The sequence below is a fragment of the Malurus melanocephalus genome, unplaced genomic scaffold (assembly GCF_030028575.1).
Source record: "Malurus melanocephalus ecotype Western Australia unplaced genomic scaffold, MMel_1.1 scaffold_84, whole genome shotgun sequence".
Classification (NCBI taxonomy): domain Eukaryota; kingdom Metazoa; phylum Chordata; class Aves; order Passeriformes; family Maluridae; genus Malurus; species Malurus melanocephalus.
The window spans coordinates 970,128-997,325 of NW_026623316.1; the positions used below are offsets into that span (position 1 = coordinate 970,128).

General features: G+C 36.6%; 1 protein-coding gene across 5 annotated transcripts in view; it reads left to right on the top strand.

The window, feature by feature from the left end:
* Nucleotides 1-27,198, top strand: part of CSNK1G3 (casein kinase 1 gamma 3) — a 73,951-nt gene that overhangs the window by 22,191 nt on the left and 24,562 nt on the right. For all 5 annotated transcript variants that reach the window (XM_057367760.1, XM_057367763.1, XM_057367762.1 and 2 more), the window contains exons 5-7: nt 8,602-8,671; nt 19,821-19,969; nt 21,233-21,467. In XM_057367760.1, coding sequence (XP_057223743.1) covers nt 8,602-8,671; nt 19,821-19,969; nt 21,233-21,467 — 454 coding nt within the window. The remainder of the gene's footprint in view (nt 1-8,601; nt 8,672-19,820; nt 19,970-21,232; nt 21,468-27,198) is intronic.

Sequence of the window (27,198 nt, forward strand, 5' to 3'; positions counted from 1 at the left end):
TTGAGACAGTGCGACGACCTTATTGTAATAATCAGATACAGTGGCATATCATCCTTTCTCTTTTTAAATAAAAGCTTCTGTTTTCTCTGGCACTTGTACTTTCGTGCTTTCAGAGCATTCATTAGGTCTATGCTTAGTCTTTGTTTCATTATTGTAAATGAAGCACTCCTAACTTCCTCGTTGTTCTGCACCTCTTCTAGTTCAAGTTCAACCTACCTGAATGCAGTTACTTCAAGTGTGTTATAGTTTGAGCAGTTACCCTTGGCAGGTGTGGTTGTGGTAATATCTCCTGCAGTGTCCTAAATGGTGTTTGCATTCCTCATGGTAGCATTTAATTTGACCTACTGCTATCTTGTGTTCAGCAAGACATCTCTTATGCCAAATGTTTTCTGTATCAATGGTAACCATATACTCGCGTGCAGGGAACTGTGTGGGTTTCTCTCTCTGTGTTTATACAGTGACTTTCAGGAGTGCTTCTCATGTTAAAAGTGTTTGACTCAAAAGAGCACTTGTAAAAAACTTTTTAATTGTGTTGAATTATTATTTCCCTTGTGAACAAAATTATACAAGCAWTTTCCTGTTATGWTTCTTGGGGCAATTTCAGGACTTAKGTAACAAAGTATCTTAAATATTTTCTATGTGAGGTCTGAGGGTCATACAATATATGTGTTTTAATGTGTACTGTTCATATGTAAATGCATATTTATTTTGATAAAACAGCTACAGTTCCAGAATCTTAATCTGGTTTATTTCATTATGGCCTGTTCTGTTTGGGGACATGGTCAAATTTAAGAGGTCAGGATAGATTTTTTTCAAAAACTAGAATGAAACTCTTTTAAGAACTGGGTTTACCAGTTCTGCACTGTGTAGTGGTGTTTGTATGTTTCTGCTGGTCTTTTAGTACACAAATTGATTTCTTGTGATTTTAGCAATAGCTATTTGGTGTGTAAGAATTCTGCCTTTCTGACTCACCTCTTCATTTRTTGTTAGATTTACTACTTTATTACATGACCCTGTACTTGACTTAGACTTCCTATTCACTATTCAGCTTTTCCCTCTCCTTCATTGTTTTCCCCTTTCCCTTTGACATATTTCTCCACTGCTCAAACTTAACTTCCTCTGCAGATGCCTAACCACTRTCAAAAGACCAGCTAAAGGAATTTCTGCTTGAGCATGTCATGACCCATCAGTAGGGGCCATGATGTTCATTATAAATTCTCGTCAAGGTTGAACAAAAACGCTGGACATTCTTTAGGGAGCTCTTGTGCTTTTTTTGTGTGATTGCCTTGTGTCCAGCAACCAGCCCATTATTTAGACTTGAAAGGTGTTGGCTACCAAGCCCTTATATTTGTACAGCAGAGTTCCACAAGTGCTGGTTAACAAACCTGCAATTTTTACAGTACTCTTTAATAAGCTCTCAACTCCCACAACACACTCCTCAAAGGTGCTGCCTCACAAACCACAACATACTTCGACGGCTCCCCACTCCCACAATAAACTTCAGTATGGAGCATGGAATAGAACATGCGAGCTGTGCTTTGCCCAAACAGAGCAAGGGAAAATAGAAAAGTGGGAAAGAAAGAGAACAAAGAATATCACCAGTCCTTAGATCCTGCACTGGTCTCACCATGTGGCTGACCCACAGCAGGAACTGTGACACAAAGTGAAAGAGAGAAAATAAGAGTAAGGGAGCCCAATCTGCTTCCTTTCATAGTTAACCTGGTGCAGCCCCTGTTTTGTTCTTGAATGCATAGGCAGTCCTTGGAGCACTCCTCCAGGGGATGAGCCCTGGTGGGGGACTGTACATGAGTCTCCAGGTGGAGCAGAGAGTTGGCTCAGCACAGCTTTGCCGCACCTCAGTGAGACCCCCTCTTCCAATCACAGCTTGCCTGTCAGAACAGTCAGAATGGTTGAGACAAAATATGCTTATGCCAAGTCCTCCACACCACCCAGTGGCTCAAACATTCCCCACTGTTGATTGGTCATATGGCTTATCTTTAGCTGTGGTCCTCTCTACATAGCAGGCAGAGGGCTCTAAGTAAGAGGGGGTCAGAGGAGGTCTTCATGTCAAATGTTACAAGTAATAAACATCACAGCAAACTTACCGGCAACAGAAAGAATCTTAACTTCTTTCTGTGCGAGGCTGGGCATGGCAAGGAAAAGCCCTTGGCTGTGAGGCTTCATACTTTTACAGATTCTCATATTAGCTCCTAAACTAAGTTGGAGTCTTACTACAATAGTTCATATTTAACGGGATGAAGGTAAAAAGGACACACGGCTTAAGCAGTGGCTCTAGATACAAATTATAAAAGAACGGTAACATGCAGTCAAGATGCCTGATGTTAGTATCAGTCATTGCTTTGCCTGGTCCAAAACTGTGGTTAAAAAGAAGGCGCTATCCATTTGGTGTGAACGCAGTGTTCTTTAATTGGTAGGTACCCACAAATAGCTGCTGAAAGGCATCTTAAGTCGCTGCTCTAGTAGTGAATAAATCTGCTTTGCCCTGGTTGTGCTTAATTGGATTTTTATCATTCCTTTTGTGAAAGATAAAATTGATTTTTTTTCCCATGGTCTATTCCTGTACCACTGGAGCAGTAAAGTGGCTGCTATTGTGGAACTGGGCTTGGGTAAATAACTGAACCACTGTTCTAAAACTTTGTGCTTTTGCTTGTGCCTGCACTAATAACCTTCATCTTTGAGGTGGGATTTTGTAGACATCATCCCTCTCCTCATTTAACTTACCTTGCAATAACTTTGATATTTTGGTCACCCTATACAACACTATTTTGGTAGCAGTTTGCTGACTCTGACCATGATCTGTGGTTTCAGTTTTAACTAGGAGTCCAGAGTCTAAATCCTGCAATTTGTCATGAAAGATTCTGTCATACACATCTCGAAGCTGCGCCTGAAGCCTTATATGATCATGCTCGACAGTAAACAGCCCTTCTGCCTTCAGCCTCTTTTCCTGATAGCTCTCAGCAGCAAACAACACCTTCTCCTGAGGTCTGCTCTCCCTCTCCCAAGAGCAGGAGAGGGAATACCAATACCAATTGGTATTCCTTGACCAATAGGAAGCCCACTGGATGAGGGACCAGGGTTCATAAGGATCATTTACCCTTACAAAAACCCTCCCAGTATCCCCAGGCCTCCACTTCTACAGTTTCTTTCTGCTCTACAGTAGCTGCTGCCTGCAGTTCTGTCTTTCCTATAGCCGCTTCTCTGGCTTCAGCCTTTTCCACAGCTGCCTTTGACACCTTGCYCAGCACTCCTGTGGACCTCTCTTTCTCATACTTCTCACCCCTCACGGCTTTTGAGTCCTTTACTGGGTGAGTCACTCTCTTTATTTCTAAAAATCTAGCAGCCTAATCTTGTCTTTTCCTTTCACMTATTAATTCCTTATCTGAGCAGTTATCTTAAGTCCTAGTATTCTCAAGGCCAGTTTGTCATCCCTGCCCTGGTACCCCACACACTTCAGTCTTTTCTCCTGCTCTGCAACCTTACAGAGTTCGAGGTGCAGTAATTGAGTAAGGTCCTTTTCTGTATTCAGCAGAGATTCCAGATTTCCTCTTCATTTTTCTCTGTGTCTAAACATTTTCATAAGTGGTCAGCCAAATCTTGCCGATGTTTTTGTAGACTTGTAAATGTTTTTTGCAAAGAGTCAACAAAATTTTGTAATAATTTCTCTCTGTTTTTGCTATCTAAATATTTTTATTAAAAATATGTCTGTCTCACCTTGCTCTTTGTTCAAATGTTTTTGCAAGGAGTCAACCAAATTTTACAGAAATGTCTCTCTTTGCTCTCTATCTAGGCATTCTAGTATGGAGTCATGAATCCTTTTATCCTTTTGTGTTTTCRTCAGCATGGCACACAGTACGTTCCAAATATGAAGATGAGTGTAGGGAAAGTATTGTCCATAATGGGAAAGGGGTTCATGCTGTGCATTTCCTGGACTGTTATGTCCTGCTCCTCCTGATTCCTGATGCATCCTGTGCCCAGAGATGGAGCTGTCTGAGCCCATCCCAGCTATAAATAGCTCAAGAGCTCTTCAGTCCCTCTCAGCCTCATAAGAGGGTCTGTGATGTGAGGCTCAGCTCTCATAAGAGTCCTGTCCATTAAACCAATTCATTGTTATAACCCATTGGTAGTTGTGATATTTGTTGTAAATTCTTATTTGGCTAAACAAATACACCAGACCACACATTAGGGAGCTCTTGTGCTTTATAATATAGTTGTCATAACTCTGGCAACTACCCACTATTAGACTCAAAAAGTGTTGGCTAGCAAGCCCTTGGATTCTTACACTTCTCAAAAGTGGTAGCTAACAAGTCCTTCATTTTTTACAGTGTGGGAAAAAATATGATAGCTCTGCTTTGTCGAGGCAAAGCAGGAGATGAGAGAAAAATAAAGTAGAAAAGAGACAAAAAGAGCAAAGAAGTTCACTGATCTGTTCATTCATGAAGTTGGTCCTGTTGTGTGGATGATCTGGAGCTGGGATAGTGAAATAAAAAGGGAAAGATACGGAAAAAGAGAGAGAGGAGGCCTGATGTGCTTCCTTTTATAGTTAGCCTGGTGCAGCCTCTTAYGTAACACTTTCCACATTGTTTTGTTTGCACATCCACTGGCAGCCCTTTGAGCCCTCCTCTGGGAAGTCSGTTGGGGGGACTGAGCAGTGCAGGAAGCTGGCCCAGAACAGCACTAATCCATCTCCACTGGACCCTCTGTTTTTATCACACTTTCCCTCATGTAACAGTCAGAATGTTTGAGACAAAATATGGATGTGCTTAGTCTTCTGCAGGACTGCTTCTGGAAATATGTCAATTTTTCTTTCTTTGGGTGGAAGATAGGAGGTTACAAAGCAGTCATTGCTGCCTTTTAAATTGTAATCTTTAGTTCATGGATTCATTTGTCCATTCTTAAGATTTGAATTGTTAAAATGATAAGTGAGATGTGTGTGTGTGAACCATTTTTTGTTTTTAAGGAATAACTGGTCTAGAATGACACCTTTTCAGAATTTCTGTGGGAAATTGTGGTAAATGCAAATCTACACAAATCTGTTTAATAGACTTGTCTTCTACTGTAACAAGAGCCTACCTATTAAAGAATTTTTTTCCCTGAAAATAACTTCGGTTTGCCATTGCTTATAAATGTGTGAAGTAGAGACAGGACATAAACTGAGTTGAGTTCTCACTGAATTACTAAAACTGTGATTAGTGAGTAATAGCTGATAGTTTATATTGTGCTTTGGGTTATCAGACTTCTTGAAAATTTCTAACCTTACAGTTCAAATAAACTTAGCTTACAGCTTTTTCAAAGCCCCTTAACGGGAAACAACGTGAAAATTGTATAGTAATTTGTTTCATGTATATGGGAACAAAATAATTACGAAAATAATTCTTTATGTAATTGAAACAGATTTCAAATTTCAGGTGTCTTTGTCCTTTTGTTTAATTGTATRAGTATCCCACAAAAGAAAAAGAGGGGAAAAACCTCTCTGACAARCGAAGGAGTAGTTGTTTCACTCAGACAACTGGGGCTCAGTAAACTGTATATTAGTTCTTTGATGGCAGCAAGACCCCATATTCCTCATTTAGAGACAGAGAGTCTTTTGCAGGGAAGATAGTCTGTGTGTGATTTAATACTGAAGCTTTGAAATAATTAGATGTGAATGTAAAAGCAATCTAGGGAGAGTACTTTAGAGAACTTGGCATATCCCGGAACAATTCTTTCAATATACCTCAGTGAAGACCTGGGCTTATTTAAGTAAAGAAAATGCACTAATTTCTTTTGGTAAGAGGAGAAGTTGGCTTTGAGGCACTCTGGGATTAACATGATGTTTAAACAGTTATGTGTTCCCATGCTTATTTTTAGATGCTGAAATGTACTGAAACAGTAATGAAACTAAAGAATCATAATTTGCCATTTTTTTAATTATTGAATTTTCTTTTTAGACTTGTAGATACAGGAGTGTGCTCTTCCCTGTTATGTTATGGTGAAAGATTACATTTTACATTATTTTGCCTTGATATATCTTTATCTGTCCTTTCTCATTTTTGAGTAGTTATTGCATATGGTAGAGCAGGATGTGCAGAAATAATTGTATGTGAAGAGATTATTGTGCTTGCCCTTTAAAGAGTTTTATTGAGTAAGATGATGTAATCCCTTTGCATCTTTGGAGTTACAGGAAGATATCTAAGCCTTCCTATAAAAATAAGGCAATTCCTAAAGACTGTCATCCAATAAATGAGCTACAAGTACATACTGCCACATTTTTTCACTTTTAATTAAGGGAATAAAAGTGTTTGTCTCTCCTGAGCAAGGTTTAGCTTCAGTCTTTGGCTGTGTTTAGTTGTTTRGTAGATTTCTTTGTTTAAGAACATTACCTTCTGTAGATTTATCAGGACTGATTATTGCTGATGTCTGAAATAAGTGGCATTCATGAAAAAGATGATCTGTGTGTCAAAAATTGCAAGCTATTTCTTTTCCCTATGCATTTTTTTTTATGTCCAAGTAAACTTGATTTATCCCTTTTATGGAACCGTGTTACAACATTGAGGGGTTAAGTTAATGTACAAATCAGTTGCGACAAAACTGTATAGTTGAACAAAAATAAACTTCCTCTAGGCCAGTATCTTGTATTATTGTAATCAGGAGACACGCAGAGTTTTGTGGACTAAARTATTTTCTTCTTAGCTGGCATAATCATGTGTTTTAATTAGGCATTACGTAGAATGTGGTGTATTTTGTAACTAACAGACTTGTATACCGCAAGCAAACTAATTGCCAAGTTTCTGTAGTTTCCTAAAAGGTTAAAATGTTTCAGTAAATTCTTCCTAGTGGATTTCTTCCCACGCTTAACTCTTGAGTACTAAAGATTGATAGTTGCACTGATTTGCTTTTGCTCATGTTACACTGAAGTGTTTTGTTAGGGAATATCTGTCTTCAATACTTGACCATAAATATCATGTGTCCTTCTAATGAACTGTAACTAGGCCTTTRGTGGCCTAGTTAGTCTTCTTTAGTAACTAATTTTTTGAATAGTAAACACTTYTCTTGTTTTAGAGAATTCTTGCTCACTTCATTGCAAAGAATGTAAAGGTTCAGTTATGGTAATTGCACTGGAGCATAAAAAGCATACAGTAAATTCGGTTTGTGTTTTTGCAGAAAGTGTTGCATTGGTCTTTCTTTACTTTTAGGCATCCACTTTTAGCATCCTGGCAAGATCAAATGCATAGATGTACACTGACAGGGACTTTGTCAGCAGTTGGAAACATCTAAGTTTTGGAGGGAGATGAGTTGAGGAAGAAGACTAAATTTCTCATGAGTGCATATTGGTTCATAGTTTTTATGCCCTGGATGTGACATTAAAAAACAGCACAAGTTTATACTCATAGCTTTTGAAAATGATAATGTGAGGAAAAAGACTTTTCCTGAAAATTGATATCCAGCTGTATCAGTTATTGCTATGTGCTGCAGTTGTAATAGTAACAGGCTGTATTACTACACGATGTGTAGTAATAATACTCACTTAGTGTCCAAATTATCACTGAGGCCTTGGAAGATCACAGAATAGATTAGGCTGGAAAAGACTTCAGAGAGCATTGAGTATCACCTCTGACTGAACTCCACCATGTCAGCATGTCACTCAGTGCCMTGGCTAATCTTTCCTTAAACACCAGTGATGATAACTTCGCCACCTGCTTGGGCGGTCCATTCCAATGTGTAAGCACCCTTTCTGTGAAGAAACTCCCTGTGATGTCCACCCTAAATCTCCCCTGGTGGAACTTAATCTTAAGATCATGTTACATATCACAAGAAATAAGGCCTATCTTTTAAAATATGCCCTAGGAATTTACTTCAAGAATCTTGTGGTAAAGTATGTTTCATTGCAAAGGGAGTTACTCAAGAAGTTTGCGTTTCCATTTAGTCTGCATGTATGTTCCTGTGCTTAACCTCACGTCACTTCATTTCTCTCTTTGAGACCCTGACTCTGGCATGTTGAACACAGAAATAAGAGTTCATTTAATATATTATTTAATTATTTAATATAAATTATTGAATTTATATTAATTTAAACTATGAACTTATTCTGGGGCTTTTTTTTTGCTTTTTTGGATTTATTGTTTGAAATGGTGATACTTCATTTCTGCTAAGCTGTTCCTATTTGGTGGAAGGATTCTGTTTTTTTAAAARATCCTAGGATAAAACTATATTTTTGTAAAGATACATCTATCATGTATTAGGTATTTGGACAGTCTTTTTAATCTGTTAAGCTGCATATTAATGCTGCTTTCTGAGAAATATGTATCATCTACATGGTTTGGAGAAACATACTATTTTTTAGCTATTCCACTGTATGTCTGTCACTTGGTTTGCATGTTGAACCTGGTCTAGTGGATCAATACAAAATGTAAGTGCGTGTGTATGCACTAGTCTCAYCTGAGAGAGATTTAATTTTCTCTGTTGCTTTATTGCCAGTCATTTCAGAAGAAACATTCAAACTTTCTGTGTAGCTTGGAAGCTGTAGGGCAAGTTTGGCTGGTAATAGGTTAGTGTATTAGGTTTTAGGCTTTGTTTTAAATGTTGTTTTTGTTTTTAAATCAGGAGCCAATGAAGTCGAGAGCACCACAGCTACATTTGGAATACAGATTCTACAAGCAGCTAGGATCTGGAGGTAAAAAGCAGTGTAATGCATTTTACTGTGATGTTATCCAGAGTAAATTTTTAGCTGAAGTTTTCCTATTTTGGGATATAATTCTGTTTAATAAAGTGTTCCTAGCTACTTAAAGCAGAAAAAAGCCCCATGAGTTAGTGGATTAATGTATAAATTACAATATTCTAGCATTTTTTTTTTCTACTCTTTTTAAGTAAGTATATGAAGTCCTGACTATTTATTAAATCTTAGCTATCACAGCATTTGTCTGCATATAGGTATACCTTAAACTAAGTAATTAAACTACTCCCAGTACATACTGTTTGAGAAAACACAGCACATCTCCAAACTGCTAATCTASTATTCACGTATTTTTAATTAAAGTTGCTTTGATATTGAATTAGCTTCAGATTCAGTTTTACCTGACTTCACTTGTATATATTGCTGCTTACTAGTTTTAAGCCTTTTAAACACCTCTGGAAAAAGTTTAACTTTAAATGCAATTTATTATTTGCGTTTCTGATTTCACTCCCCATGGTGCTTTTACACCAGAAGTACTCTTATGATGGTTGCCTGAATGATCCAATTGTCACCTTWTTGTTTTTATAGGTGAGCAATACCTAAAAGTTCTCATATATTTTTGTGCCTTCCTCAAAACTGCATATAAAACTGCAAATAAGTTAGGAAGAYGTGAAATTTCTTACACTAGTAAAGTGAGTACAGGTATTCTCTAAATCAGCTATAACCTAGGAAAAAAATCTTACAGCATTTTTTCCTTGAAATTATTCCTAGAGTAGGTTGCACGATTAACTATTTTTCCCATTGTTTTACTAATGTAGAAGCTTATTTTAGGAGTGAACTGCTAACAGTGGTTTTCTATATGTGTGTTTGGGTTTTTTTTAGCAAAGGCAGCCTGGAATTTCTAGCAGTGATTTTAGTTGTGCTTAAACCAAAATAAAGTGTTACTTAGTATGAAGTCTCTGAAAGGGAATACCGCATGAACATGTACCATACCACTTTGATTTTGGTACCTTGAATATGTGTGTGTATTTTGATGAATTTTACTACTTTTTATTTACTTTATTATTACTTTATAGTTAAAATTCAGTATTATATGCACATTTCTGCACTGACTGGACAGTGTTTCTCAGGTAGCTTTCAAAATTTTTTGCTGCTCTTTAAAGACTACATCTGGTGAGACATAGTTTGTATTATGTTCAATTAATGTAGAAATTTTTTTGGTGTTGTACTAAGAATGCTTTGCAACCAGGAATTTTCAGAGATTGCTCTTTGTAGAGACACAACATTGTCAATTTCTCTKCATAGATGGAAAATAAAGTTGTAGATAGGTAATCAAAATCTTGAGTCTCATACGCTTGCTATTTTGAGAAAGTCATCAGAATATGAAGTATGGGTGTTTTTTGGTAAGTATTTATAAATTGTCAGGATATCCTGCACTAGCATTAYGAAATAGCTGATGAGTGGAAAGCTGAGATCTTAAGTGCCTTACTACTGGGGCATGACARCCCACACGGTTGTCACGGTACCTATGTGTGATTATAAAGGTGTAACTTCCTAAAATTGCAAAGGAGCTGCGTAGTGGAGATAAGAATAAAGTGGAATTTCTGGTTCAGACTGCAGAAATCAGGCAAGTGCTCCTCAGAGGTACGAACCCATATTCGAATATTTATTAGGAAAGTCTCTTAGTGAATGTAACTTGTTTACCTTTTTATTTACTGAATAAGAACTGTGGGAATTATGTTTTGTGTAATAACATAGTCAAGTCAAACTTACTCTGCTTTACTCAGATACCATTCAGTCTTTTAACCCTATTTGCCAGTTCCAAAAACTTTTACCTCTTTCTTTGATGCCTTACTGAAGTATTGAAAGAAAGAGTCATCTCTCTGATTCTTGTGTGAATTTGAGTTGACCTTTAGGGTGAATCATGAAGATAGAGATGGTGACTTACTAAGCATCATCAATATTTATGAAGAACTTCATTATAGACGTCCTTTCTTTTTGCAGTAATCTGCTTTTATTCAAAAGTGAAAACCTCTCCCAGCACAGAACCTTGAAAGCTCCTTTTTGAGGCTTTCTTAGGCACCCACTTGAGGCTTATTTTAATGGGTTTTGTGGCAAAGGCTCATTATGAAGAAAGCAATTTTGTTCCTATCTACGTAGAAGTTAAAAAAAAAAATTGCTGATTCCTCATCTTTTGGCGGCAGTTTCTTTTTCCGTCTTTGTAGGGTTTGGGTCCTCAAGCCCAGGAAGTTATTTGGCCTATGATTTTCAGGGAAAAAGTTGCAGTGTATTGTAGTTTTTGTTCTCATGTAATGTGCAACGATTGGTTTTAGTTTACTGATTTTTTGTGACATGTATGTTTACTGCCAAGCATAGACTGAAATAATTTTGTCTCATGAAGAGTTGAAAACATAGTGTTGRAAAGTTGACTTGATGAATTCAGGAAGCAAGTATGTAAACCTCCTGTGTAAAACAGGWGATAGTAAAAAAATCTTATGTCTGTCTATACAGACAGTATTGCTTTATGAWCAGTGGTTGTAATTTGGTCAGAGGGAAAATAGATTGAATGAAGTGATCTTCAGTGTGCAAGTTGTAGGAAGTATAAAAACAGCTTCAGYTGCTGGAAGAAATTTGAAATACAAAATACAAGTAATTGTGAACAGATAGGAGGTTTCTCTGATACACAGTTATGCACCATAATAGCAGTTACAATTGTCYGAAGCATTCTGTCTTTTAAGTCTCTAAAAATTCACGTTTGCAGGCTTTGTTACATGAAGAAGTCTTTTCCTTAGCTGTTTTTATTTATTCACACAAACTTCTTGTCATTTGGCTGATAGCTTTACAATTGTGCATTTTTCATTTCATTGTACTAAASTGCTCATCCCCTTGTTCTTATCATGTTTACATGTATACATGTGTATGAACAGCAAGCGACTACTAAACTATGGTTTCAGAAGCGATTGATGAAAAGGAAATTGCACTCCGAATACTCCTTTCCAGTCATGAAAGCAGAACCATTATTTTCTGTAAAACCCCTATCATTTTCACAGAGAAGAACTATGAATTCCACAGTTGGTGCTACAAATTGACTTACACTTAGTGTGAAATAGCCTGCAACTTAAAGGATAAAATTCCTGTAGCCCCTGTGAAATCCCACTTGATTTGAGATGGCAAGAGGGGGAGAGAGGGGCATTAATATGTGATTGAATACTTCTAGAAGAAAATTAGGTTATTTTCTGGCAATGTCTTCCTGAAAGCAAGTAAAGATAATGTTACTGGGATTACAGATTATCTTGCCCTCAAACGCTTTTTAACAGAGGTCTTTGTGCTTCTACTGATCTTGTGGGCATCCTTGACAAAAAGTAGCATTTTGAAATGGTATGGTTTTTTGGTATTCCCTTATCTCCAGCCAATATTTATCTACTAAGTCTATTTATGAATTTTTATAGTATCCCATTTTCTTGCTTTTCTAATGACCTTGTAGCTTGGAGTATTTTTTATTATATATGTATTAATAATATCTGTTCTAAGCCATGCTGTTTTGTGTCTTGAATGCCATGAAGATGAAGATGYCATGAGTGAAAAAAAAAAATCAGAGGCATCTTTTATAGTTCTACTCATTGAGAGAACAAGGAGAAAATAGGCATGAAATGTGATAAATACTCAAWTTTTATACACAGGACATTAGAACTGAGAGTATTAATTCCTTGTATTTAATAAAAAGTGGTTTTGACTTGCATGGATAAGAATTAACATTTCAAAACTGTATTCCTTTGCAGAGGATATGCTCATAAAGAAGGCATAATTGTAACTTTACTCTTAAATATGGCTTTTGAAATGCCTGTGAATGTGCAGTAACATGTAGGTGTTTGTCTGGAAAAAAAAATATGAAGAACCTTTCTTAAAGAAGATGTATTTTCTGTACTTTGGGCTTTTTGAATTTTTTTTAGTATTTTAGGGAAATGGATCTCAAACTTATTAAAAATAGCTCTTAAATTAGTTTAAAGGTGTGGCTTATTTTGGTCTCRTCATTATTTAAGTTTATTTAGGTTTTATATACAAATAGAGTTTTTTATGAAAATTGCTTTCTTTTTTTCTGCTATAATTTTGTCATTCAAGTAACTATATTCTAGTAACTTCAGGGATGTTTTCCTTGGGAGATTTGAGATCATTAGTATGCAGAAGTTTCTCGACAGTTGAATGAGCAACATAGGGATGAAATTTAGAGTATCTTTATATCTAATAAATTTTGTTTAATGTGTATTTTCTTAACATGCAAGTCTGAACTGTAAGAAAAACTCATATAATTGTCAGCACAGTACTCCAGATAAAACTGTAGCTGAATCCTTACCTGAAATTACACTAAGCCTATTGGAATTAATAGAAAACAGTTTTGTAGTTTTTAYTGATTTTTGAATTAATCTTTTGTACTATCAGCCTTTTTTTTTTGCATAGTTAGAAGATAAGCTGTAGGCATATTTCAAGTACTATGCTGTAATTTAACTGACACGTGGGTGTTTACACTATAGTTCAGTTTCCTTTTACAGAAAGGCTTCTATAAATCAAAGAAGTTATGTGTTGAAGAATGTAAAAAACTATTCATCTTTCACTGACTGATTTTTATAACCTCTTTTAATAAATGGGTCATTACCATAATGACTGGAAGCCTTTGCATGAGAATAAGAATTCTTGTGCTTACTTACCTGACAAGTGGAGCAAAAGAATGGCAAGCAGCTTCTATTGCCTAAAATTACTTAGTAGAGCTCCTGTTTGTAATGCTGCTGTTAGGACAGACTTACTGTTGTACTTCRTTATAACAATGAGGGGTGTCCGTTATTAGATTTTTTTCATTGAGGTAATTTTTGGGAGTCACAGATTTGGTCAGCTGTGGATTATCCTACTGGTGAAACTGCTGTGTTAATATTTCAGACAAGGCAGATGTTCAGTATTGTAAATCAGTTTTTATTTTTCTTAGCTTTTGTGCATCTGTTCTTTTAGCTGAAATCTACTTAAMACTTTCCTTACAGGATGACTGTTGACCAGACAATGTGTATTTGTGTACAGTGGAAAAAGATGTTATATTTAAGAAAGTCATGGCCAGTGTGAAGTGAATGCCAAGTTTTGCATTCTGTACATAAATCATTGTGATTTGGTACCAGCATTTATGTGATAAATGTAAATATATTGCTGTGTAAAAATACAGTTTTTGGTTTTGAGGTCATGCCTTTGACGTAATAGAGTCATGGTACTTGTACCGCTGTAATGACAAAGTTACTGTTGGGTTCGTGACTCAAGAATTTCTGCTTTTGAGGAGTGCAGAGTACTTTAAGGCTMGAACTTCTTTTTTTATGAGGTATCTTATACACAGTTTAATGTGGACTAGTATGTTAGACATTGCTGATTATAGGGTTTTTTTGTTTTTTGTGTYGGAAATGTGTGTGATGGCCTGAAGGCAAAGAATGAAGTTCAGTACTTCAGTGTTTAGAGCTTTTTTCTCTAAGTAAACACAAAAATAKTTAAGGTAAGAAAATGTGATTTTTCATCTAATTTCAGTTCAGGCCAGCTTTAGCTGGTGTGTGTGAGATCTGAGTGCTCAGTGGCAGCTATTAATTTTTTTGTACAACTATTCAGAGATGCGTGAAGCGGATTTTGCCAGTGAAAGGCAATCTACCTTTTGTATTTAAGATAATTACAGGTGACATTTTTTAAGTCTGTCACCGTGAACCACTGGGAGGAGGCAGTGGGATTTCAAATTGCTAGTGATACCATTTCTAGTTCATCCCCTGGCCATAGCCACCTTGCCTTCCACTTCAGCCTCTGGGAGAAAAGGCAGCCAGCATAATTTCATAGTGGTGAATCACCATCTGTGTTCTGCTCTAACTCTTCCCAAGAGTTGCTTTTCTTCCCAAAATCTTCAGTATAATAAATTCTTAATTGTTTTCCTAGTGGGTAGACTGTAGCTTAACTTTTCTAGTTTGATATTCTGTCATATCACAAGAAAGTATCTCAGTAGCAAGTCTCCTTGGGTTTAGTGCTAGAAACAAAGCAGTRCAGCTAGATTGATGTTTCAGCTGACTATTTTTGTTCATGGATCTTCTAGAAACAATTGTGATAATTTACCTTATTCTGTATTTTTCAAAATATTTTGAAATAATTTTGGTGTCTTACCCTTGCTGCTGTTACAGGATAAAAATGATTGAAGTTACAAAGAGAGTTTGAAAAGAAGATATTTGCAAGAATACTCAAATGTGACATGTGCAGATACATTAAATGATTAATCCCAGTATTTAATTAAAGCAGAAATAATTTTCTGGAGCTTCAGATTTTAGAATATTATTTATTAAACAAGGGTGTTACATTTTAATGATGAAGAACAATGGAAATTGAAGACCAAATATCTAGCTGTGAACTACAGAGTTAGGAAATAATTTCAGCATTGTCTTAGTTTACTTCTGAATAACATTTTAGCATGWTTGAGTTGTCTCACTTTATATCCTTTCTATATGTCTTGCTAGCTGTTATTCAGTATTAATGCAAAGTGAATTTTATTAATAGCTTTACATGAATGTTGCTTTGAACTATACTTCTAGGTAGTTAGCTGAGAATTTGCTCTTAAACTGGTTCTTTAATTTTTTTTTAGTAATGCTGCCTTGCTTTATTACTTCTGTTCTAATTTGTCTGGGATTATAATATTGGAGAATAAACAATAAGCGGTTAGTTTAAGTGATTTAAGTGAGCTTTCTTTAATAGGACAGTTGTGTTGCTCAATTATTCATGTGAATATGCTAATATATATGTTTACGTGACTAAACAGAGATGATGAATACCTAATTTATTTTTAAGTGTAGTCCAACAAAAGCTATAAAAAGTGCTGCTGGTACTTTTTCTTGTTTTGTGCCAGTCCTTTTCTGGCATTTGGCTTAAGGACATGTACAGGGCYTTCTGAATATACATTTAAAGTAATTTTTCCCCCTAGAATAAGTACAAGAGATCTGGTAAAAGTGGCAGCTGCATAACAGAGTCACATGATAGTGTTTCTGGGAAACGGTAGTTACTGGCTATAAGAAGCCTGGTTGTATGCAAAAATTTATGTTGGCTTTGGATTGTGACATCACACAGATTTCAGAGATTAATTGTGGGCATTGTGAGGCACACACAGCTTTCATTGTGAAAGGAGGTTTGATAATACAGTTCACAGAACAATGCGAGTATTAGATAAATGGGTATTTGATTTACTAATGATTAGTGTAAAATGCATTTGTAATTCTGTTTTAATAATGTAAATAACTAGTTAAGAAACATTTTTTTTCCTTTGAAATTGATCTAATTGGTGTTTTACTATTGTTTTTATTTTTGCAAATGTATTCTTATATTTGTAAGTAAAAAATGTACTCTAAGTGTTGTGGTGATACAGTGTCTCATTCCTTGTTTAGATTTTTATAGTTCGTGATTGATCATGGTTTCAGTAATATGCTATGTTGCCAGAGATTGTATGCCCTTCTGTGTATGCTGCTTTGGCTCAAGTCAGAACATCTGATACCCTGGGTTTTATAATCACTTCCTTTGAGAGGTTTCAAACCAGGTTCTGTAGACTAAGTAGAGAATACTTGTGTTTGTGGCATTTTGTTGATTTGTATCCTTGACAGAGTAAATACCAGTATGAATGTGTCATGAAAGACAGCTGTTACTGCAAATCTTCCAGCTAGTGTAAGGTATTTGGCTTGTGTCCTCTGAATTGCCACACAGGAAAATCAAAACTACAAATAAAAGGCAGTGGAGTATATGGGAAGCTGAATACAGAGCATTTTGATCTGCAAGAGTAGTCTTCTGTATCGTATTGACCTTATGTGTCTGATTTAACAGACTGTAAGCAATAGGAAATAATGCAGATCACATCAGTCTGTTTTTTGACTGTTCTGGAGAAAACTGTAAAAGCAAATAAATATTGCAAGAAACTGAAAAACCCTGGTAAGCTACTTACTAGTGTAATAGCTTATCAAATTTAGATTTTATTATATAAAGATGTTTTGCCAAGATGTAGCTCAAAATTAAGTCAGTGATGAGGTTAAGTACAAGTGGTATTGTCATTGACCTGTGAGTTATATATTCCTCTGCTGCCTGTCAGGTTAACTTATTTTTCCTCAATGAGGGCACACACATGCAATAATTGAAGCTACGATGTAGTATTTGTGTCAAAGCAAGTAGACGGAATGTTTTCTTCATGATACAAATGTGTGTTTGTGCTAGTCATGTRTATTACTTTGGATAACTGCCGTGAACAGCAGGCAGTCTCAAGCTTGAATAAAGTTTAGTGATGAAGTTCTTGAAAAAGACATCAGCCAAGATGGATGATAGTCCCAAAACAGAAATAACTTATACATTTTTTCTTTATTTTAAAGGGTTTTTTAGGTACAGTTTAATCTACTAGAAATGTTTTCTTTATTCTAATGTTTTTGTGCTTTCATCATTTTAGAAGAAGTCAGATCTGTTAGCTTTAAAAACTTTCTGGACATCATGTGTATAGACATAGTGGACAAAAGATTTTGAGTGAAAATTAAACAATACAACCTGTAAATCTACRTAACTGGTTTAGGGAGCTCCTGTCTGCTTCCTCTGGTGGATAGTCATGTACTTTTGGGGTGTTTGGACTTGATTTTGGACTCCAGAGGTATACAATAGTAACATTTTAGGTGGCTGATGAAAGTTAACCTTTTTAGTAGAAGAAATTGGAATCCAAGCAATGTTCAAATTGTTAATTTCCAAGTCAAGACTTCCTTGTCAAGAGTAAAAAAGGATTAAAATAATCTTTTAATCATGGATTTATGATTTTATGGCAGGGCAGTCACATAAACTATTGAAAATTGCCTTAGTCAATTGAGCCCTTTCAAATGAAAGTGTTTTACTTGTCAAAAAGWGTAAATACCTAGGGATAAGCAAATATGACTCATATCTGAAAAAAGGATGCTATATTCAGAGTTTTAAAATTAGAAACGAAAGCTGTTTAAATGTTAAAGTAACTTAATGGGAGTATGTGAATATTTTTTTGGTCACAAGTTCCTTCTTTGGTGAAAGAGTAGGAAGTTAGATGCAACTTTTAGTGACATTTCTGTGGCAAGCATTGAGTTCTGTATGTAATTGTGGAGGGGAACTTCTTTTTAAAAAAGATTTTTTGAGAATAGGGAGGAGATTTGTTGAGGTACTAGAAAGGATTGAATGGTAATCWAATTAATTATTGATCAAGAAACGTAAGACCAATGACTTCTTTACATTCACAGTAACAAGACTGGGGTGCATCTTAAAAACTCAAGAGTATTTCCTTCTTGTATTCTTCAATGGTTTGATCCAGAGTAATTCAAAATGGAAATAAAATGCATCCTCTTAATTGATAATAAGTAGTGGAATATCTTGTCAACAAAATAGGGGATTCTTAATTTTCTAAAAGACAGAATTTCTTTGATTTTAACCAATCTTTTTAAAGGTTTATGTAAAAGAGCTTACATTTGTCTCACTATAGTGTGAGAAAAAGCCTCATATACTTTTTATTAGTAGCATGTTACTTTCTGACTTCTGAAGATTGAGAGACCTGATGAAATAATGTACGTAGGAGAATGGTACTCACTTATTGTTTTTCATGAAAAGCACKAAGACCATTTTGATTAAGGACCAAAGCCCCTATCTTTTAGTACTTTGAACTGTTAATATCAAATTACTTTGTCAACGTGGGTAATTTCAGACAGAATGCTCCATGTACAGTGCAGAAATTATGTTACACACAATATTGGGATGTTGTGGAATTTTCATCTAATCAGAAAATCAAGTGTTCTGGCTATCTATCTGATAGTTCGGGATGGTATTTTTAATATTAGGAACACTATCTCATACCATATTCCGATACAGGAAGTGATATGTGATATGTGTACCATATTCTAATACAGGAAGTGGTGTTTTTGCTTCTTCATTAGTAGAAATAAACTACTTCTATGAACTCTTTCTGAAATGAGTGTAGTTATGCGTTTAAAGTATATTAGKGGAGAGATGAGTGTGATTATACCTATTTGAACATAAATTGAAGCTATGGTCTCCTGAATATTGAGCAGTTAAACTGTTCAGTCTTTGATTATTCGCACTTGTAGAAAAAGAGATTGATAAAGACCTCTTAAAAATGGTGCTAGTTTTGCTAAAGCAGTTTTTTTTATTATTTTTTTACCCAAAGCTGTAATGAATGCAATTAGAAATTTGTGCCCTCAGTCTAAGTGTCACTATATAGTAAGGTATGAAAAACTGAAGAAATTAATACTGAATGAAATAATGAATGAAATTAATACTGAATGAAATAATACAACTGAATGAAATAATGTTCAGAGTATTGAATATTTGGAATAAATGTAACAGAGAAGGATACATACAGAAGAACAAAAAAAAAATTTCCTTAAGATTTTCCTTAGCTTCCTTATGTAAACAAAATTTACTGTGCTGAATGAGCAAAATGTGTACATGTGGAAAAGTGCAAGATGAGAAGCAATGGTATAAAGTTATTTTAAACTAAATAGACACACAATGCATATTGTACAAAAAGGTGGCAGTAAAATTGGATCATAAGGCTTTAATAGTTGATATTTTCAAACTTCTGGATTGTCTGGCATCCTAAAGCAGGTGTTCATATAAAACTATAAAGTCTAGACTTAATATATCATTAAGCTCTCAGGTTCATTAATCTCTTTTTGATTTTAAAATGATTTCTCTAGATAATGTTGTTTTATTCCAAAGATAGGAGTAGCTTAAGTTAAAAAAGTTTATTTGAAATGTATTTTTTGTAAAAGAGCTGATTTAAACCTTTCTTCATAGCATTTAAAATCCTGTTCTAATTTACTGTTACAAACCTTAGTCGATTCTAACTTCAATTTTTTAAAAAAAATCTAGATCTTTCACAAGTGAAATCTGTAATACTGCAGTTTTCATTAAATATTTTAAGACTATCTTCAGTATTCCGCTGTATCTTTTATTTGTAGTTTTTATAAGATTTTACTTCTCTTTTGTGTGACAGTGTGATTTTAACTTAAAATCAACTTGGAAGTGGGTAGGAGTTTTATTGGCATGTTCATTAATCTTATTTAATCATTTATCATTACTCTGTATTTTCATTTTACAGATGGAATACCTCAGGTTTATTATTTTGGCCCATGTGGCAAATATAATGCTATGGTGCTAGAACTACTTGGACCTAGTCTGGAAGATTTATTTGACTTGTGTGGTAGGACATTTTCTCTTAAAACCGTTCTTATGATAGCCATACAGTTGGTAAGTAGAATAGATGTTCATTTGAGTGTTCACTAGTGTATCTAAATCAGTCTTCAATGGTTTAAATGCTTATTTCACTTAGGAGATCTGCAGTTCTCATGTTTAAAATTGTTGTTGGTGGTATTTTAAAAGCTTGTGATACAGTTTTAGCAGGAATACTCCTGTGTTATTTTCACTTACTTTGTCCCAGATTTTCAAGTCATTCCATGAATTTAATTACTTGTGTCTTCTGCAATCTCATCACAACTTGAAATTTGGAATTTTAGTTTGACATACTCTTTCAAAAAAGAAAGCCTTAAAGAAATGAAAGTAATTTTAGCCCAGACAAGTAGTTATATTATGGGACTCCTCAATGACATTTTTTCCTGAGCATTCTTAAAAGCAAGAAAGCAAACAAACAAATGAAAAGTTCCACAAATCCTTCCAGAAATTACAGCACAAAATTAATCAATGGAGAATTACTTTCTTATTTGGAGATTTCCTTGTTTGGGTCTGATCTAAGGTAGGRTGGAAGGGGAAAGAAGGACAATTAAGGCTGTGCATGTTTACTAAATTTCCACTTCCCTAAATAGTGATTATTTTTACCTCGGAAGGTTAAAAATAGCTCTTTAAAACATGTTTAACGTGTTTAATTGTTTAACAGGCCTCCAGGTACAGACATACAGACACATTGAACTTACAGCAGAAATGACCCAGTGTTTTTTTTAAAATGCTCAAGTTCTCACTAATCCAAAAAGCAGCTTTATTTAGTACTTCTTTTTCCTTTCTGACTATAGACATTTTGATAGAAAGCTGTCTAGCTAGAATAGACATTATATGCATAGTGATGAATTTTCTCACTAGTGCTTCTCTAGCTTATACCTTTAATATGTAGTAGATCTACATCAAGCTTTGCTGCTTACTGCTTGGTGACATAATTTCTGGTTTTACTTTTAATATACACAAAACGTGCATGTGCCAGCAAGCACGTTGTTAGAGGTGAAAACTGTTATATACAAGATCATGACTAATGCCCAGTATGAAGGTTGCCAATACATCAGCTGGTATATTTGCTTTGGGAAAGTACCATTTTCATTGAATTTAACTGGGAGATACTTTGTTAAGAACAATATGAATATGCTTTTGGTCTTGAGATGCTTAGAGGGGAGATTTCTTCTAAAAATAAAGCAAATGTATGATACTTAGCTTCTAACACATTTTAATACAGTAACCTGAAGCTTAAACTTAACTTTCRTGTCTGTTTTTGTTTTTCTTTTATTGAAGATTTCTCGTATGGAATATGTCCATTCAAAGAACTTGATATACAGAGATGTAAAACCTGAGAACTTTTTAATAGGACGACCTGGAAACAAAACCCAGCAAATTATTCACATTATAGACTTTGGTTTGGCAAAGGAATATGTAGATCCAGAAACAAAGAAACACATACCGTATCGAGAACACAAGAGCCTTACAGGAACAGCTAGATACATGAGTATAAATACACATTTAGGAAAAGGTACGTGTGTTTTTTYGGTGCAGAAATAGTTATGATTTGTYGTGAACCATATTGTTTTCAAATTATAATTTTTCTCAGTGTGTAGTCATTATGARCTGCAAATTTTGTGTATTGTGCAAAATATAGTTTGTCCTTATGGAAATACTGCTTGTGGGAGTAATCTTTTTTGAATCTCTAATCATCATGATCATGTCTTGGGAGTTGTCCTTTTTGTTAGCTGTCATTAAAAGAAAGGTGAGGTGTGTGTTTTGTATTGTAATATCTTCACATTATAACTATACCGTGGCAGAATGGAGCGTCAAGGAAATAGATGTGTTTATTAAATATAGTAAAGTCAGTAAGTTGCAACAACATAGGTTYCCAGTGCTCCCTTGCTAATTTTCTGATCTCTTTGAAATACACCATAAAATAATAAAGTAGCTTATCACTATATATGATGGTGATTTCTTGATTTTTTTTTAGTGCTTACACTGTTTACCAGAGTAGTTAAAGGTTATGCCTGCAAGCTAAAGAAATGACAGGATGTACATAAATATAAAAGTTGTTAATATGGACTGAATAAATTAAACTCGAAAAAAGGTATAAGTACTCAGATCTTTGWTTATTCCAGCCACAGAGAGGTTTTCTACTAAAAACAGTTAGTTAGACCCCTTTGGAGTTTTGTAAGCCAGTTGCTTATCACTGCATGGTAATCACTAATTGGGTTACTCTTTGAATTGGTTGTAAAAATGTTGCATAATTCTTACAGTTTAACTGTAAGTATAACTTAATATGGCAAATGAGAAACCATTCACACTTCTCAGACAGGAATAAAGTACTTTTGTTGATAATGCATAGCTATGGAATCTCTTAGGTTGGAAGATACCCTTAAGGTCATTGAGTCCAGCCGTTAACATAGCACTGCCAAGTGCACCACTATAATGTCCCTAGGCACCACTTCCACAAGTTTTTTAACATTCTTTTGGAAATGGTGGCTCAATCACTTCACTGGGCAGCCTGTTCCAATGCTTGAGAACCATTTTGGTGAAGAAAATGTTCCCAACATCCAGTCTAAACTTCGCTGTGGCACAGCATGAAGTTTTTCCCTGTTTTTCTATTGCTTGTTCCTTGGGTGAAGAGGCCAAGGTCATGTGGCTAAACCCTCCTTTCAGGAAGTTGTAAGAGTAATAAGGCCCTCCCTGAGCCTCCTTTTCTGCAGGCTAAACACCCTCAGCTCCCTCAGCTGCTCTTCATAGGACTTGTGTTCCAGAACCTTCAGCAGCGTTGTTGCTCTTTATTGGGCAAACTACAGTACCTCAAGTGCTTGATCTTTCTAAATCGGACTTTTGGACTCATGCTTTTCAGATAAAAGAAGTATTCACTGTATTTTTCAGTTATGAATATTGATATCAGCTTGAGGTGACTGTTACATTTTTGACACTGGACTCTGATCTCCACTAAGTAGGATAGACTGTTGATTAATACAAATTTTTCAAAGTTACAAATTTTTGTTAGTACAAAATTTTCAATACAAATTTCCCAACCACTTTTAAAATCAAATAAACTTTTTATTTCTCCTTAAATTAGAAGATTCCCCCATGCCATTTAAGAAAAAGAAATCAAAATGTAAAACTGGTAATCACTTGAAAAACTGAATATTGATTACATGTCCAATATTAACACAGGATGTGTATATTTTTGTCTAATGGTATCTTGTTTTAATCATAGAATGGTTTTGGGTTTGAAAAGATTGTACAGATCAGCAGTTCCAACTGCCTTGCCATAGGCGGGAACACCAAGCTGTTCCTTCCAACTTGGTCTTGAATAGTTCCAGGGATRAGACATTGACAGCTCCTTTGGGCAACATGTTCCAGTATCTTGCCACTCTCACACTGAAGAATTTCTCCTGAATATTTGAGCTAAACTTAATGTGTTTCTGTATGAAAGCACTATCCCTTGTCCTATCACTACATGTCCTCGAATGGAGTCCCTCTCTGGCTTTCTTGCCGGCCCCTTTTGGGTACTGGAAGGTGCTGTAGTATTTCCCTRAAGCCTTCCCTTCTCCAGGCTGAGCAGCTCCAGCTCTCAGACTGGCTTCATAGGAGAGGCATCCCTGGACATCTTCATGGACTTGTTCCACTAGGTCTGTGTCCTTTTTATCTTGCGGACCCCAGAGCTGGGTGCAGTGTTCCAGGTGGGATCTGATCAGAGTAGAGCAGAGGGGCAGAATCCCCTCCTCCCCTGCTGCCCACACTGCTTTGGATGCAGCCCAGGACACGTTTGGCTCTCTGGGCTCTGAGTGCCCACGGCCGGGTCATATCCAACCTCTCACTCACCAGCACCTTCTCAGGGCTGCTCTTCATTCTCTGCCCAGCCTGTATTTGTGCTTGGGATTGCTCTAACCCAGGTGCAAGTCCTTTCACTCACCTTTGTTGAACTTCRTGGTGTTGATCTAGGCCCACATTGCAAGCCTGTCCAGGTCCCCTTGTGGCATCCCTTCCCTCCAGGGTGTCAGCAGGACCACCCAGCCTGATGTCTTTGACGGACTTGCTGAGCGTGCTCTTGATCCCCCTGTCTGTGACACCAACAAAGGTGTTATCCAACACTGATCCCAGTAATGACCTCTGAGGACCTGCTCTCCACTTGCAAATRGAGTTGTTGCCTACAAATTACAGTGTGACGATCCAGCCAGTTCCTTATCCTCCACTTGTTTCAACTGTCAAATCAGTGTTTCTCCAGTTCAGAGTCAGGCACATCCTGTGTTAGTGTCAAATGCTTTGTACAAATCCAGGTACTTGATACTTGTTGCTCTTTCATCATGCTGCAACGCTGGGGCTGTGTTGATGGCCATCAGATTTGACAGGCGTGATTTGCCTTTACTGAAGCCATGTTGACAGTCTTCAGTCACTTCCTTATTTTCCATGTCCCTCAGCATAGTTATCAGGAGGATCTACACCATGATCTTGCTGGACATAGAGTTTAGACTGTCTGGCCTGTAGTTCCTCATGTCTTCCTTTACTTCTCTTTGTAATAATGGGGGTTATCTTTCTCAGTTTTAATCTCTGGAAACTTCACTGGGCTGTAATGACTTCTCAGTTGTAGTGGATAGTGTCATAGCCTGAGGTTCCCTTAGGACTTACAGATGCATCTCATCAGGTTCCATAGATTTGTGCATCCTCAGGTTCCTTAAATGGGCTGCAGCCTGATCTGCAGTGGGTAGTTCTTCATTCTGCTAGTCCCTGTCCATGTCTTCTGTGACATGGGTTATGTGACTGGCGTGCTTGCCAGAGAAGACAAGAGGAAAAAAAGTAAATTTTTGCCTTAGCTTTCACCATATCTCAGGTCTCATGTTTCCTTCTGGTGAGATCCCACATTTTTCCTAGTTTTCCTTTTGTCACCAGCATACTTACAGAAGCTTTTCTCGTTGCCCTTGACGTCCCTGGCTGCATTTAATCCCATCAGGGCTTTAGCTTTCTTAAGCTGATCTCTGGCTGCTCGGACTGTTGCTCTGTGTACCTCCCAGACTACCTGTCCTTGCTTCCCCTCTCTATATGCTTCCTTTTTTTCCTTTGGATTCATTTAGGAGCTCCTTGTTCATCCATGCAGGCCTTCTGATGGTGTTTGCTTGACTTTGTTGGAAGGCATTGCTTGTGGGCTTGGAGGAAGTCATGCTTGAATATTAAACCAACTTCCTTAGGGCCCTGCTTCCCTGCAGAGCTTTATCTCCTGGTATTCTGCCAAGCAGGTCCCTGAAGAGGCCAAGTCACCTCCCCTGAAGTTCAAGGTAGTTTTCAGAGTTCAGAGCTTGCTTTRCTCCCTTCTCACTACTGTTAAGATCTCAAAATCCAGTGTTTCATGGTCACTGCAGCCAAGGCTGCCTTTGAATTTCAGATTCCCCACCAGCCTCTCCTTGTTGGTGTGAACAAGGTCCAGCATGGCACCTCTCCTTTTTAGCTTGTCTATAACTTGGAGAAGGAGATTATCAAGGATTACTTACTGGATTGTTGATGCCTTGCTATGTGTTATCTCTCCAAGAGATAGTAGAGTGGTTGAAGTCCCTTATGAGGACCAGGGGGTGAACATGAGGTGGTTCCCTTAGATTTGTAGACAATGGTTATGAATGTTTGAGAAAGCTTCAAAAATGATCAGCAAAGCTATGAGTAAAAACCAGATTTAATATTAAGCAATAGCACAACAAAATTCTTTGACAAGGTTCACTCTTGCTGCTTACTAGACGSTTAAGACACACCAAAGAGAAAGGGAAAAAAGACAAAAAACAACAAAGTCCAGTCAATCAAAACAAAATGAACTGAGAACTATCTAGGGGTGTGTCTGTGTTTGTGCGCCTGTGGGTTTAGGTGCTGTGACAAAAGGACAGTGAGGCCAAGGATAAAAAGGAATACAGCCTAAAAGCTTAACAGCACTTAAAAGTATTTAACCTTAACTTACACCTTAAACTTAAGAATTTTACAAAGGAACAACACTTAGGTTATACCTAACTTCACTTATGACTTAACAATTTAACAGAGGAATAACACTTAACAGCATTTAACCTAACTTATAACTTAACCTTACTTTGATATTTAAAGTACTTCACCATCTAAGACAGCAGCATTTCTCCCCGAATTTTCTATAGCATATGTGTACATTTATGCACACAGAATCAGTGCAAGTTAACTGTGAAAAATTCCCCTGGAGGCAGTAAATTAATCATTCTGGRTGCTTCCGTATCTCCTCAGTGCAGGGAGAGTTGAGCTTTGAGGAGTGGGGATATTGGCCCAGGATTCATTGTTGTTCAGTGATCCTCTGAGGACAGCAAACCTGAGAGTTTGCAGGCTCTGAGAGGCACCACTCAGAGGGAKGTTGCTGATCACAGCTTGTGCAGTCCAGAACTCAAAGGTTCTCATTTTGGTCTGCTGTTCATAGGATTGCAAAAGAGTGGGTTTTAGTCATAACAATGTTTCATCCTGGCCACAGTGTGCATCAGCACACTTCCTTTGAAAATGTGAGAACAGGGTTGCTATGCTATGTGAGGAAGAAAAATAGTTTCCAAGGCTGTTCATAAAGAAAACAGGAGTTCGTTAGATACCAGCAGTTCCTGGTAGGATCAAGAGGAGCTGAACTCAGATGCTGTTTGTCAAGGCTGAGGCCTAATGAGTATTTCTCAGATTACCMTGTGGTCTGAAAGGGGTGGGGGAGGGAAGCAGCACCACAAGGACTCACCTACTCTRTCTTCCTGGTTGGGGGGGCCTGTAGCTCCCTAACCCGACCCTCCAATTAACCCTTACCCGCATGGTCTCAGTCAGCTCCTCATCCATCCCCAGACAGTGCTCCATGCACTCAGTTGGCTATTGCTACAGAGGGTGACATCTCCTCRTGGTCTCCCTTGCCTCTCCTTCCTAAAGAACCTGAATTCTTCCATTTCAACATTTTTTTCGTTGAGTTCTGTGATATTCCTCTAAAAATGTATATTTTTTAATTCAGGCAGTGAGACAACACTGATGGTTCTCAAGCTCTTTGTGTACAGAGCAAGCGGCATATAGGATAAGATTGCGCTGAAAACAGTGATAATAAGACAGTTTTTAGGGCTGGATTTTTAGTCTGTAGATAATTTCCTGAACCACTTAAATGGTCTAATAGCTGACCCTTGTAAAAAATAAAGGAGACTATCAAGTTCACATTTTTCTGTAAGTTACTTCTGTGTATGTCTCTATTGAACTATAACTTTGTCTACATTAGCGTGTCTGAGTAA